At 29.4% G+C, this 14,083-nt stretch overlaps 1 protein-coding gene across 1 annotated transcript in view; it reads right to left on the bottom strand.

Moving 5' to 3' along the window:
* The window catches only part of LOC117171493 (tubby-related protein 4), a 152,731-nt gene extending 143,783 nt beyond the window's left edge, over positions 1-8,948 (bottom strand). Inside the window, exon 1 of the mRNA XM_033358852.1 lies at positions 8,853-8,948. Within this exon, the coding sequence (XP_033214743.1) occupies positions 8,853-8,948 (96 nt within the window). The remainder of the gene's footprint in view (positions 1-8,852) is intronic.
* Between the last annotated feature and the right edge of the window lie 5,135 nt (positions 8,949-14,083).

Genomic DNA, 14,083 nt, shown 5'->3' with positions numbered 1-14,083 from the left:
AAACCCGAGCTAACCTCAGAATACATGTTTAAGAGTGTCAAATCTCTCGAAAATACAGTTGGTGAGTAGTGGTGTTTCCTATATTTGTAGGGGTGGCTGGGGTGGCTGGGGTGTCCGTGGGTAGGTGTAACAGGAGCTGCACGGAGTGCGCGGGGTCTATGGTTGTCACTCAGGCGTGAACAAACAAAAGCGGATCGGCCTATAATGACTTAGTTCACAACCACCGCCAACCCCAAAATCGGTGTTATAGAAGAGTTTCACTGCATTTCTAGGTAAAAAAAATCTTCGCCTGAGTCAGTTTAAAAAACTTTTTAAATTGTACCATGGAAAAATTCATGCAAAAAGGCCCACTTAAAAATTTGTAATGTCGCTTCTGTTGAAAAACTTGGATTTAGTTTTCGATTTCGATATAAATTTCATGTTTTTAACACTTAAATTTTGTTGTCCTAATCTTGCGATATTTAAAAAAATTTTAAATTTCAACAGACAATTCGAATAATATCTTTTAGTAGGAATTTTTCTAAGGAACAACTTTTTTCATATTTAGCTTTGTTTTCGAAAAAAACTGGATATTAAGATTATTTGTAATTGAAAATGGATTTTTTCAACTACAAAACCCCGGGGATGATTTTGTTTTTTATCAAAAAATAGTTGTAAGGCATTCCAGATCAATCAAAAATAAAATTCTAAGTGTTGACACTTGTGGGTGAAAGTCATGTCAACGGAAACTAGACTCATCGCGTTCAGGTTGTGCTTGCTCGCCTGCGGCTCGTACTAAAAAAATTACACTCGTCGCAAAAGTCATACTGTTCACCCTTGGTCCATAATATACTAGCATTGAGTGGAACGAAAATGTTCTACTTTTTTTTTGAAACTTTGTTTTTTGATTTTAAATGAAAAGGCAATACAAAATGAAAGATCTAGATATGTACGAAAATCGGAATCTATTTTAGCCTCGAATCTTCGTAATTACTGGAGGAACCTACTGCATCGTAGAATAATATACAAACGTAGTTACGACATTAAAGTACTGCATTTGAACGATGTTGGCATGAAACTGATAGTTCGCGAGGCATAAAGTTAATGGATTTAATGCCTACCGACACTGCTAACAAATATAATGTAGAACGATGAGTACAATTGTGTTGCATGGCCAATGCAATCTATTGAGCACAAATGTCTGACTAATGTGTTCAAAATCGAGTACATAAATGCGTATTGCGTATACATGCAGATATTGGAAGTCAACTAGCTTTCGGTTACTATCACCCTTCTCAGAAATTCGATTCTTGTTCAACGAAAAAAAAATCAAAATTTAAATAAAGTTCCAGAACTTTTAATTGAAACTTTCTAATTCAAAAATTTAAAGTTTCGAACAACTTCCTTGAAGTTGCTTCAAATTATGAGTACATTCCAGTTCACTGAACTCCGATGTAAGACCGGTTTTGAGCCTGGCTCTATTGACCTTCGACACAAATCGAGAGAATCCAAACGTAAGCAGACAGGGTCGATGTATAATTTCTGTTGGATTTAGACACATGACGCAACCTGATGCAACTAACGCGCTGAGAGTTCAGCTCTCGAGCTTCTGATTTCCCCTCACTTTCCGTAGTTCTAAGAGTAGGTAATTTGGAGTTCTCCTCACTTCCCCTTCTTGAAAAAAGTAGGCCGGACACCTGACTGAAACTATTAGGGTTTCTGCCCGCGTTTGTGAAACCCTAAAAATAATGTGAAATTCAAATGACTGAATTTATTTCAAATCAGGTAGTCCATGCTCAAGTCACAGAATTATTTGCCACTGAAATATGGCGAAATATCTAGGTGCGCATGTTTTTAAATAATTCTGCAATTAATAAATCTGCAATTGTTCTAAACAAACTAAGCGTCGGGTCGAAAAACCAACAATAGCATTGCATTTGTCTTGAAAATATCTTGGTGCTGTTTATTTTTAAATGATTTTTTTAACAATGAGCGCATTTGTTGATAAGCATACATTTTATTTGTACCTGTAGATGTGGATTTAAAGCTTGTTTAATTAATATAGAAAACTAAGATTAATACATATTAAAATTAAGGACACCTTTAGATTCGTTTCCTGCATCTAGGTACTGGTATAGATTTTTTTAGTTTGAACAATTTGATACAAAATTAAACTACTTTTTATATTTCTGATAGTATTGTAAACAAACTAATCTTCGGATCGAACAACCAACAATGCCATTGCATTCATTTTGAAAATATATAGGTGCAGTTTTATTTTTTTTTTAGAATACCTAAAAAATGAGCAAATTTGTTTATTAGCGTAAATTTTCTGTTTACCTGTTTAACCAATCTGTTAAACAATTACATTATTTTTGTATTTCTGTAAATGTTATAAAAAGCTAAGTGTCGGATCGAAAAACCAACAACACCATTTCTTTCGTCGTGGAAATGTCTATTTGCTGTTTTTTAAAACAATTTTTTAAACAATTAGCGCATTTGTTGACAAGCATACTAAAAATTTCTTTTTCAAAGGAAGGTAAGTGTAATTTTATATATCCGTCAAACGATCAATGAATAATGAGTTTAACCTGTTTGATACCAGTATGAGAATGCTTTTAATTAAATTCTTATGTAAACACTTTTTTTCATTTGAGAACATTGATATAATTGAAAGATTAACTTACAGACGGCAGATTATCTTAGCAGATTAGGGGCCGCCCATTGACTCTTTTCCCTTTTTTAAAGAATTCTTATTTTTTCCCCTATTTTCATGAAACTTTCCCTTCTTTAAGTTTGAACTAAAATAATAAAACGCAATAAGAAAAATCAACTACTCTTGGTTAAGAGTTAATTTTTTTGCAGAAGCATTTACCATTATATGTTGGTTTCAAAATTTATCTGATTTAGTTAACAATTCTACTACTATTATTATATGTCTTATTTTATACTATTGAGAAAAATCCGTTTTGAGGTTAGCGTATCTCACTCGGTTCTAGACTTCTTATATACCGGAATTGCAGGAATTTATATGAAAAAATTAAGGAAAGGAAGTGTGGAAGATGGTATGAGGAGGTGGCATATATTTTTTTTAATATTCTCAAATTTCCGTGTTACGTATTTTAATACACGTTCATTCTGTAACACTGCTCTATTACATGTTGCTGATTAATCTCTCTAGCAATTACCCCAGGCGAAGAGCTTCACAAAGTCATAATTTTGAATGAAAATTTAATTATTTTGCTAAAAATTCAATTATTTTTTCAAATTTCCTTGAATTTTTGGTTTAAAATTAATTCTTAAACAGTAAATTTATCTTGTCCATTTTTGACGCAATAGTTAATCTATTTTGGTCAAAAATGCAACTGCTTGATTAAAAATTATTCTGCTTTGGTGGAGGATTCAACTATTTTGTTGAAAATTCGCCTTTTTGGTCGAGTTCAGCTGCTTTTGATTTCGAAATAATTTTTTGTTGAATTATTAACTAATTCTTTGCTTCCTTAAAATTAATTTTTTTTGTCTGAGAAATTAAGTAATTTTATTTTATGGTTAAAATATCTAAATATCATTTCTTTATGTTTTTTGTTTTATTTTAGGCGCTTATCAAATTAAATCGAAGAAAAAGTTTTACCTTGAAGAGAGGGTACGGCTTACTTGAACTACTTTTGATTGAAAAGTGGTTGCCCATCCTATTTTTATCGAAATACGTTGTGGGAAAGCCTGCAGTATATTTTAAGTTGCAAATGAAAAAACTTGTTGCAACCGTTTTTAAGAAATATTAGAATTTAATTTTTTTATGGGTTATACAGTATGCAAAAAGTAAGCTTTATTTTAACTGCTCCTTCAGAACATTAATTAAAGTGCATAAATTTCACTGTATAAATTAAAAAAATCTAATATTTTATCATGAATAGTTTAGCAAATGAAACTTTTGGAAATGATTTTTATTTAAACATTGTTTGGAAAAAGAATTTAATTTTAGTGGCTGTGAAATATCGCATATCATGTTGGTTTTAGATCAAATTTGCACCCTTATTAATTAAATCAGTCTAGATTTTCTGGAGATTTTAAAAAACAAAAACTCTAGCTCTGATAACTCATAAGTTATTGATTGTATCCTAAAAATTAAGCTTTTTCTTGACTTTTAATAGATATTGCATTTTTCGGCAATATTTTGTGTTTGTTGCATTGTACATTTTTCAGAAAAACTACAGAATAATGAATGTGCTATGTTTAATATTCCGCCAAACAGATTTACAAATTTTCGTTATTCCTAGCAGGTAACGTCATGCGTCCCAGTCTAACAGAAATTATTTCTTTGGCCCTGAGTGTTTCTGTTGGGAGTCCCTAGATTTATGTAGAAGACCACTGTTGGCTTTTCTCTAAACCTTGCACAAATCCAATTACCAGTGTATTTTGAAAATATAAGGTTTTTAAGGCAACTATAAATTGTAAAGTTTGAGTTTTATTTTGAAATACTGTACAGTTTCAAAAACTTTCATTTTAAATTTATTCGACGTATTCTCCTTTAAAATGCTTTTAAAAATTAAGGTTTTAATCTAGAATTGTTATATTATTCACTTTCGTTTTCAATTTTTGACAATTAGAATTCCGAATATAAAATCGTGAACAAAACTGAAGTTATAAAACTCCCGAGGATTAATAACATATTCTGATTTCATCGAACGAAATCCAATTTCTTTTTCTAATTCGAGAAACCTGTTCTTTCAATTTGAATAAAATAGAACGAAGCGAAATTGAATAAACAAAAAAAATGGATCTGAACAAAAAATATGATTGTGTATTAAGCCAGAAGGGAGCTTTTTGTACCATAAAGGAGATGGAATGATGTGCTTCTAGCCCATCCCTGAATATCTCAGAGATAAATCTTCCATTTCCATACACAGTTGTAGAAATTTACATATCCATTCAAATCTACTTTCAAAATTATGTCAAAATTACCATTTTATAAGGGATTACTTCAAATTGAAACATTAAAAAATCCCTTAAATATGAAAGCGTGCGCAAAAATGTAATCCATCCAAATTTGAATTAGATTTGTTTTGTAATTGAGTTTCAAATCTGACAATGCTTAAAATGTCTTCGTACCAAAATAAAAAAGTAAATTTAAGAACCTAAAATGAGAAATCAGTCAAATATATTCTGGGTGAAGATGAGGTCAAAGTGAAAAAAAAGTTTGGTCCATCTTCTTATTTTAAAACTAAAGAAGATATCTCGCTAGAATTTTTGTAAACGGCTGAAAATAATTTTATTTCACAGAAAAAGCAGTGTACATTTTACCCAGGTAATGTTATGCTTTTACCCGTACGCGCAAATAAAATTAAATTTTTTAAACTAAAGTTGATCAAATTTCCATCAGGTCTGTCGAGGCTGATATGTAAATTTTTTTGACCAATTTCTTATTTTGGATACAAAGTGACAAAAAATAACATATTGTTTATTTGCGTGCTACCAACTTTTCTCGTTCACTGATATTCTTTCGAAAACACATGCAATTATAAAATATACTCTTCGTGAAATAAAATTTTAATTATTGATTGCATTTTTTAATTCCTTTCATTCTTATTCCAAAATAATGATTAAACCTGAAATTTACTATATTTTCAGAGTTTAAATTAATTTTTAATGCTGATTTCGCCGTTGAATTACGTAAAGATAATAATTAATCATGGTCGACATTTAAAAGACATTGACATAAATTAAAAAACAAATTCAAAAAAATTCGATAATATCGTTTTTTTGAACATAAGAAATTGTTCTTCTCTTTAAAGTCACATCTTTTAATCTGAAGAATAATATTACCATACAAAAGATTTATATTTAGCTCAACCAAAGGAGATAAATTTTCTACAACATAGTTCAATTTTTGATTAAAAAGATGAATTTAAAAAAATGAATTTTTAACAAATTAGTTCAACTTTCAACTAAGTATATAATTAAATTTGCAACGAAAAAATATCAATTTTCAATCGAGAAGATTAAGTGTTTACCAAACAAAAAACTAATTTTTAACAAACTATATCGATTTTTACCAATTACTTAAATTTTTAACTAATAATAATAAATATTCAACAAAAATAAATTATTCATATTTTTAGTTCCAAAAATTCATTTTCTACTCAGAAAAACCCAATTGTTTAGCATCATGGTTAAATTTTCAACGAAAGAGATGAATTTTCAACAAATATGATGAATCTTTAATAAAAAAAATTAATTTCTAACAAAAGAGCTAAATGAATTCTCAACGAAAAAAGATGAATCTTTTACTGAATTGTTCAATCTTCAAGAAAATAATTAAATTTTCAACTAAGCAATAAAAGTCTTCAACAGAAAAGAAGAATTTAAAAATAAAAGAACGATATTTAAAACAAATTGTTGAGTATTCAATCCGAAAAATATGAATTTTCAACAAAAAAGTTAATTTTCTGCCAAAACGGATCAATTTTCTACCTCAAAAAAAGAACTAATTTTTGGATATAACAAATAAAAACATGTGTTGCTCTTTATTATTTTTGTTTGAATAACAAATTTGAGAAATTAAGCTAAAGTATCATCGAACTACAACAAAATCAAATAAATTCGGCTTTTAATTTCATGAAGACGATCATGGCAACTTATTTTCAAACTTGCTTAAAACAAGAGGAATCACACAATAGAATAGGGTAAAGATATGAGAATTTGTGTTGGATGTCATTTTTACTCAAAAATCCTGGTATATATTACTCTCAGTTTCTTCTGTGTTTCTTAATTTGTCATTTATTATGTAATTGTGAATAGGGCTTTTTAGTGCACTCGTTTGACATTAGCTAGAGCTCTGAAGCCCTCCTTTCAATTGCATTATAAATTAGAAATTAATATTTTGTTTGTATATTTTTTTTGTTTCTCCAATTTTTAAGTAATATATCTTCGTTTTTTTAACAAAGAAGATCAACAAAAACACATAGGAAAGAATGCAATCAATGACGTCATAGAATACTATTTGAACTTATTAAATGGATCGACGTAGTAGTTTTAAAGTGACAATTAAATGCGTAAGTATTCAAGATACAGTGCATCGTAGACTAAAAATAGGCGGCAAGAGGACTCGTTAAAAAAGGTATTTTAGGAGAAAAGGTCGCCTTAATAATGCAGAATGCCGAAATGATAGAGCCATAATTTATTTATTCTTCATAAAAATCTGCAAACTTTTATAATGGGAAAAATCCTCAAATCCTGGAAAAAAATATCCTGAGAATTGCATGTTTTTTCAGATATTTATTATTTTAGCGATTTATTATGAAATATTTTGTCAAGAAAAATTAATGTGGGTTTTGTATTAAATTCAATTTAAAATGCTTCAAATTCCTGACATTTCATTTTAAAATATTGCATTTTTTAATAGATGGATGAATTCTTTAACGCACATTTAAATTTCCAATGAAAAAAAACGAATTTCCGAGAAAATGCATGAATTTTCAAGAAAATAGTTGAGTTTTCAATTAAAAACTATTAATTTTCAACCGACTAGTTTAAGTTTCACCTGAGAAAAAAACGGCATAGTTACATTTTCAGTAAAGAGAATTTATTGTCAACCAAAATTCAAAAAGATAATATTTTAAATAAAATTATGGAATATATAATTGAATTAATTAAATCTGCAGCTAAAAAAATTAATTTTAATTTTTTTCAAATCTTTTTAACCAAACTTTTAAGAAAAATTATGAATTTTCAACAAAATATTGGAATTTTAAATTAGAAAATATGAAATTATTTTCAGAAAAAAATGAACATTCTCAAACTGCCTTAGTGGAATTGTCAACTAAAAAAGGAAAATCTTCAAACAAATAGTTGTAAACGAGATAAATTTTTAAATAAAATGGTTGAATACTCAACTGGAACAATTAGTCAGTTCAAAAAATTAACTTTAATATATAGAAAAAAAACAATTTTCAACAAAATAGTTCAATCTTCGACCAATAAAATGAATTTTTAACAACGTAGTTCTATTTTCAACCAAGTGGTTGAATTTACGAATAGAACAATTAATCGCCAACGAAAAAAATTTATTTTAAGAGAGAAACAAAGTTCAACCAAAAGGATGAATTTTCAACTGGAGTTAAATTGTTAACAAAGTACATAATTTTTTGACCAAATAGTTACGTTTTTAATTAAAAAAAATGTGTAGCCAAAAATAGAATAGTTAAATTTTCATTTAACAACATTAATTTATAACCAACCAAAAAGTCATTATCAAATAAATAGTTAAATCCAGCAATATAAAGCTACTCCTACAAATTAAAAAACATTGTTATTAAATTTTATATTCAATTTTTTTTAATTTAAGCACTCTCCTGAAACAATTCTCTTACTTTTAAAAAAATTCCCTAAACTTTCCATGTTTTCTAAGTGAGTAGACATCCTGCTTTAGGGTTATAACTGGCTATTTCCAAGAGAATACGTTTAGTATAAAAATTTATAATCGTATAAAATCCTTTTCATATTGTTATTTCATTTTTAGTCAACAGTCCCACACATTTTTAAAAGTGCTTTTTTTTTTAATATGTATACCCAGTATAAATATATACATATAAAATTAAGATACATAAATAAAAAGATATGTGCTCGAATTCTACTTTTTAAATGCGTAGAAGAATTAAATATTATTTGTGTTAATTTACTTGAAAAAAGGTGAAAATATATGACACTTCTTAATGAATTAAAATGTTATCAAGTTTATTTTTAATTAAATAAGTTGGTTATAAATTATTTTAAGATTATAGAGGCAAGAAGTGGATTTTTTTTTAATATGAATGATTCCTCAAACCTCAAATAACTATCTACAACAGATGAAAAATGAGTCATTAAAATCTTACCTCCGGCAACTCATCCGGTACTTTTCCCATCCAGCTGAGGGACAGGATATTGCAGTCGCACTTCGCATTGTTGTTCTTCTCGAAATGCAAATGCATTTTGATCTAATTACTCCTTGCGCGCCCATTAAACAAACCGTACCGCGCACAACTTTACGCAATCACCGAAAGCGATTCTTCAATTTCCTCATTCCACAAAAAATCCCTATACTCTGTCCGGGCAAATCAAACCCTAGCGGCACCTTGAAATCCCCATTTCTTTCGCAACAAATTCCACTATATTTTTAAAATACCTTACTTTGAAGAAAGCCGTTCTTCAGTTAAATTACCTTTCACAAAAAAAATGTATTCTTTACTCAAAGTTTCATTCAGTTTCTTTTATTTATTTTCACTCAAGAATGTCGCTTTTCAAAAAAGCTTTGTCAATACCCGCAAGAGTTTTCTGAACGACAAAAGAAAACCAGCCATTGAGGCTTGATTTATGCGCGAAAATGTTAATGATGCCGTGATTTTTGTATATTCCGAGCTGCAAGTCTAGTCAGTAGCGAAAGCTCAGCGAGTCATTTGTTTCTTGCCACGGACGCCATTTTGCCGCCGTTTTGACCACCTCGCAAGTTTCACAGATCCGGAAACTGAGCTTCGTTGAGCTTTCAGCGCGACCGAATGTCAAACTGAAAGCTCGCTCGTGGCACGAGGCCTCGAGTACAATTTCATGGCGCTGCGCCGATTGTATTGATTGTTCCGCAGGATTGCAGTGAAATGCCGTCTGACGGAAATCTTGTATACTACTGATTCGCCCCCGCACTCTGACCACCTGAAGTCCAGCGCCGCGAGGCGACGCACTCAAAAATGGTAACTTGAGAGAAAAGTGATTGAATCGAAGGGTAAATAACTGCGAAAATTATTTTGAGTAAATGCTACCGATTGCCAGTAAAATTACTAGGGAATTTTAAGTTTGGTCCGTTAAAAATTGAAGCAGAAAAGCTACCACAGAGTGGCCGAAAAACTTCGTTTTCAAAATTCCGTAACTTTTCCCTGTTTTTTTCCGCAACAGTTTGTCATTTTCTCTGACCATTATTATTCAAACACCAGCATTTCATTCTTGAAACATTTTTTAATCGAATCTTTGATAAACGGAATAAAACATTACAAACTCAGATTGAAGTTTCTAATTAAAAATTTAAAGGATAAATTTTCAACGAACCGTCGAATTTTTAACAAACAGGGATCAATTTTTAATTTAAAAGGAAGAATTGCCTGTCCAAATTGACGAATAATTAACAAACCAGTCGAATTTTCCACTAGAAAATATTACTTTTAAACAAAATAATTACATTTTCAATAAAATATTTAATTTTGAACAAAGTAGTTGAATTTTCAACCTAATAATATGAATTACCAACAAAAAAATGTAATAATTAATGTTTCAACTAAAAAAGATGAAATTTCTACCAAAATAGATCAATTTTAAAACGAAGAAAACGAATTTTCATTCAAGAAGATGACTTTTCTACCATAAAAAATTAATTTTCAAGTCAAAGGACGAATTTTCGACCAAAAAAGATTACCTTTTAACAAAATAGTTACATTGTTAACCAATTAGCTTAATTTTGAACCTACACAGATAAATTTTCGGCAAAATTTTCGAATTAAAAAACATGCGTTTTCAACTAAATAATTGTACTTTTTAGGAGACAATTGCATTTTTATTTAAAGAAATGAATTTTTAATCCAAAAGGACGAATTTTTTCTAAATTATCAAATTATTAATGATCAGTTAATATACGTAATGATAATGCATTTTATTTAGTGTTGTTAAATATTAATGATCGAATCATGTGTATTACAAAAAAAATTGAATTTTGCGACCAAAAAATAAAATTTTTAAACAACATGCTGGAATTTTCAATAAAATAATTAAATTTCCAACGAAATAGTTCACCAAATACTTGAAGTTTGTACCTACAAAGATAATTTTGTATACAAGAATATTAAACTTCAATCAAAATCAGTTGCATTTTCGGCTCAATATGTTTAACAAAATGTTTGAGCCAAAAAGACGAATTTTGTAGAAGACAGTTGAATTTACATCCCCAAATGTTAAATTATCAAGAAAAATGATGAATTATTCACGAAAAATGTGATGGTTGATATTTACAATTCTTTGACCAAAAAGGATGAATTTTAAGATAAAATTTTCAAAGTCTAAAGGACCCAACAAATGAACCTCCTACCAAAAACATACATTTTTAACATAGTAGTTCAACTTTTACCCAAAAAATTGAATTTTCAAATAAAAAAGATCATTTGTATCGAAGGAGTTAAATCCTCTACCAAAAAGACGAATTTCCAACCAGGAAGATTAATGTTCTATAAAAAGGCGAATTTTTAACAAGAAACATGAACTTCCAAACAAATATTTCAATTTTCAAAATTGTCTTGGAACTGGTTGAATTTTCAAACCAAAAATACAAATTTTAAAGAATATGATCACTTTTTAACCAAAAATTTTCATCTTTAATCAAAAAGAAGAAATTCCAAACCAAAAGGAATAGTTTTTTTCAAAAAAAGTTGAATTTTCAATTAAAAGAGATCAATTTGCAACAATATAGTCGAATCCTCGAACAAATAGATAAATTTCCAATTAAACTTATGAACCTTCAACTGAAATAGTTAAATTTTCATTTGAAAAAAAGACCGAACGTTCAACCAAAGAGATACATTTTTTACCAAAATGATGAACCTTAAAAAAAATGTTTGTTTTCTTAGCAAAGTGTTTCAACCGTCAACCAATTAGTTCAATTTTCCACCAAAAATAGATGAATTTTCAACGAGTATTGTGATATTAGATACTTCAGCCAACAAAAATTCTAATTATAAATCAGAAGCAGTTGAATCCAACAAACAAAAAACGCATTTTTAATCAAATCGTTGAATTTTCTACCAAAGAAGATTAATTGTTAACAAACAGTTAAATTAATATTCAAAGAGCAGAATCCTTTTTTTCTAACATTGATGTATGTATTTGACATATAATATTTTATGAATGAAATAAAACTAATTATAATTAAATTTTAAAAATTTCGAATTTATTATCCTTGACAGAAAATCGGTTATTTCAAACAAAAATAATTTGATTTTGAAGAAGATTTACCAATCTAAACAATTTTTTGTTATGTTATGTTAATGTTATTCTTCGGAAATTATTTGTATTCAAGAAAAAAAAATATTAGATTTCAAATAAGATATCATTTACAATTTTGGACAACTATAGATTATATTAACATACTCCAACTGAAATTTGTATTTTTAAATGAAATTTTTTGTTTCATTTAAGTAAAATGATTTTTATATAAAGTTATAAAATGTGCAAGATTAAGCAATTCTGGATTATGTTAGTGCTTGAATTTTTATTCAAAAATCATTAGATTTCAAAGAAGGTTCATAAGTTTTAATCAATTTTAGAATATGTTGTTGTTTTACATTCGAAAATGGTATTTTTGAACAAAAATCAGTGTAACTTTAACAAGAATAGAATTTTTTAACAATTGCTTCTTCATATAGGGACGTTTATGATGACCTAAATTTTTGCATCTACTTTTTCTGTGTCTGCAACTTCTTTTTGTTCACGATATCTCGAAAACCAGAAGAGCAATGATCATGAAATTCAAATGAATCGTAGCTCGGACTGATATTCAGGTCTAGTGGGATTTTGAGCTAGGTTGGCCATTTGGAAGTACTATTTTTAATTAAGAGGCTTAAAAAAATATCTTGTTTATATAGCAGAAAATTTTTTTTGATATTCAAAGTACAGCAATGCGATATCTAGTGTATTTGTTTGCGTCTTTGAGACGGAACGAGCGACCTATTGTTGAACCTTTTATGAATCACCAGTAACGATTTATGAAGTTTCAAGCAAATGCTTCATTTTGTTTATACGACAAAAACTTTTTTGATATTCAAAACACAGGAATACGGTATATAGTCTATTTGTTTGCATCTTCAAGACACTCCGATCGAGCTATTGTTAAACCTTTAACGATGCACCAGTACCGATTTATTAGATTTCAAAAAAATTGGTTTATTCTGTTTATATAAGAAGAAGTTAGTTCAGATTAGGAATACTACATTATTGTATCTGATATGTTTGTTCGAGTCTTCGAGACTCGTAGAATAATCTATTGAAAAACCTTCTGTGATCTTTGATCATCTAGCACCCAGATAACAATCATGCGACGCACAGTGCTCGCATGCATGCGAGGCACGCTGTGCGAGACATAACGCATGCATGCTGTCATCATCTGCCGTAATGCTATGATGGGTAGGTAGAGTGCAAGCCTAATGCGTCTCATATCGCCAGCACGGCGTACTTCACGTATGATTGCGTATGACAGGCTGTCTGCGACGCACGTGTGCGTCCATCCTGCCGACAATTAATGATTAATCCCATAATAATCACCTAATTTAATCCTAGATATATTGTTAAATTGAAATATTTCAAATTCCCTCACATGAAGAAAATAAAAAAAATGGTTAGTCACCCTTTTCCCAAAGCAGAATGTGAAAACATTCCAAATACTTTTTCTAACTTTCTATATTAAAAATGATTTTTTTCTCAAATGACGTTGTAAGTTAAATTATAATTTTGACTTCCTTATTTTTCATAACTGAAAATTGTAATTTTAATGGCATGAAATTTAGAATTAATGTTTGCAGATTTGTTGAAGTATTTGCAGAAATGCATCTTTAATGTTTAATTGAGTTTATAACATTCAGTACTTATTATTTAAATTAATTAATACATTTTTAATCTTTAATTATATTTTGATCAATTTTATAATGATATTCATACTTTCAAGTTGAGGTAACAAGTTTATAAAGCGCGATCAGTTGTTGAAAATGATGATGGCCGTCACGCGACGCAGTCACTTGCCCCCCCCCCCCTGGCCCTCTCTGACCCGCGCAGTCTCCCGCCATCAGCACACGTTAGTCCCTGTTTTTAGTGCTCACACTCAAAGTTTTCTCCATTTTACTTCCGCGTTTTATTAGAATGTAGTTGAAGTGAAGTGTTTTCCGGTGTTGACGCTTTGATTTTTTTGGATACCAGTTCCTTGGATCAACGCAGTTTTCACATCAATTGAGCCGCCGCATGGAAGAACGGGATATAAAATATTTTTCGAGGAGTGGGAGGGCCCTTGTAGGTTTATGAAGACATTGTTGAATTTATATTTTTT

This window comes from Belonocnema kinseyi, chromosome 4, assembly GCF_010883055.1.
Source record: "Belonocnema kinseyi isolate 2016_QV_RU_SX_M_011 chromosome 4, B_treatae_v1, whole genome shotgun sequence".
Classification (NCBI taxonomy): domain Eukaryota; kingdom Metazoa; phylum Arthropoda; class Insecta; order Hymenoptera; family Cynipidae; genus Belonocnema; species Belonocnema kinseyi.
This window is presented reverse-complemented; position numbering and strand designations above follow the sequence as displayed.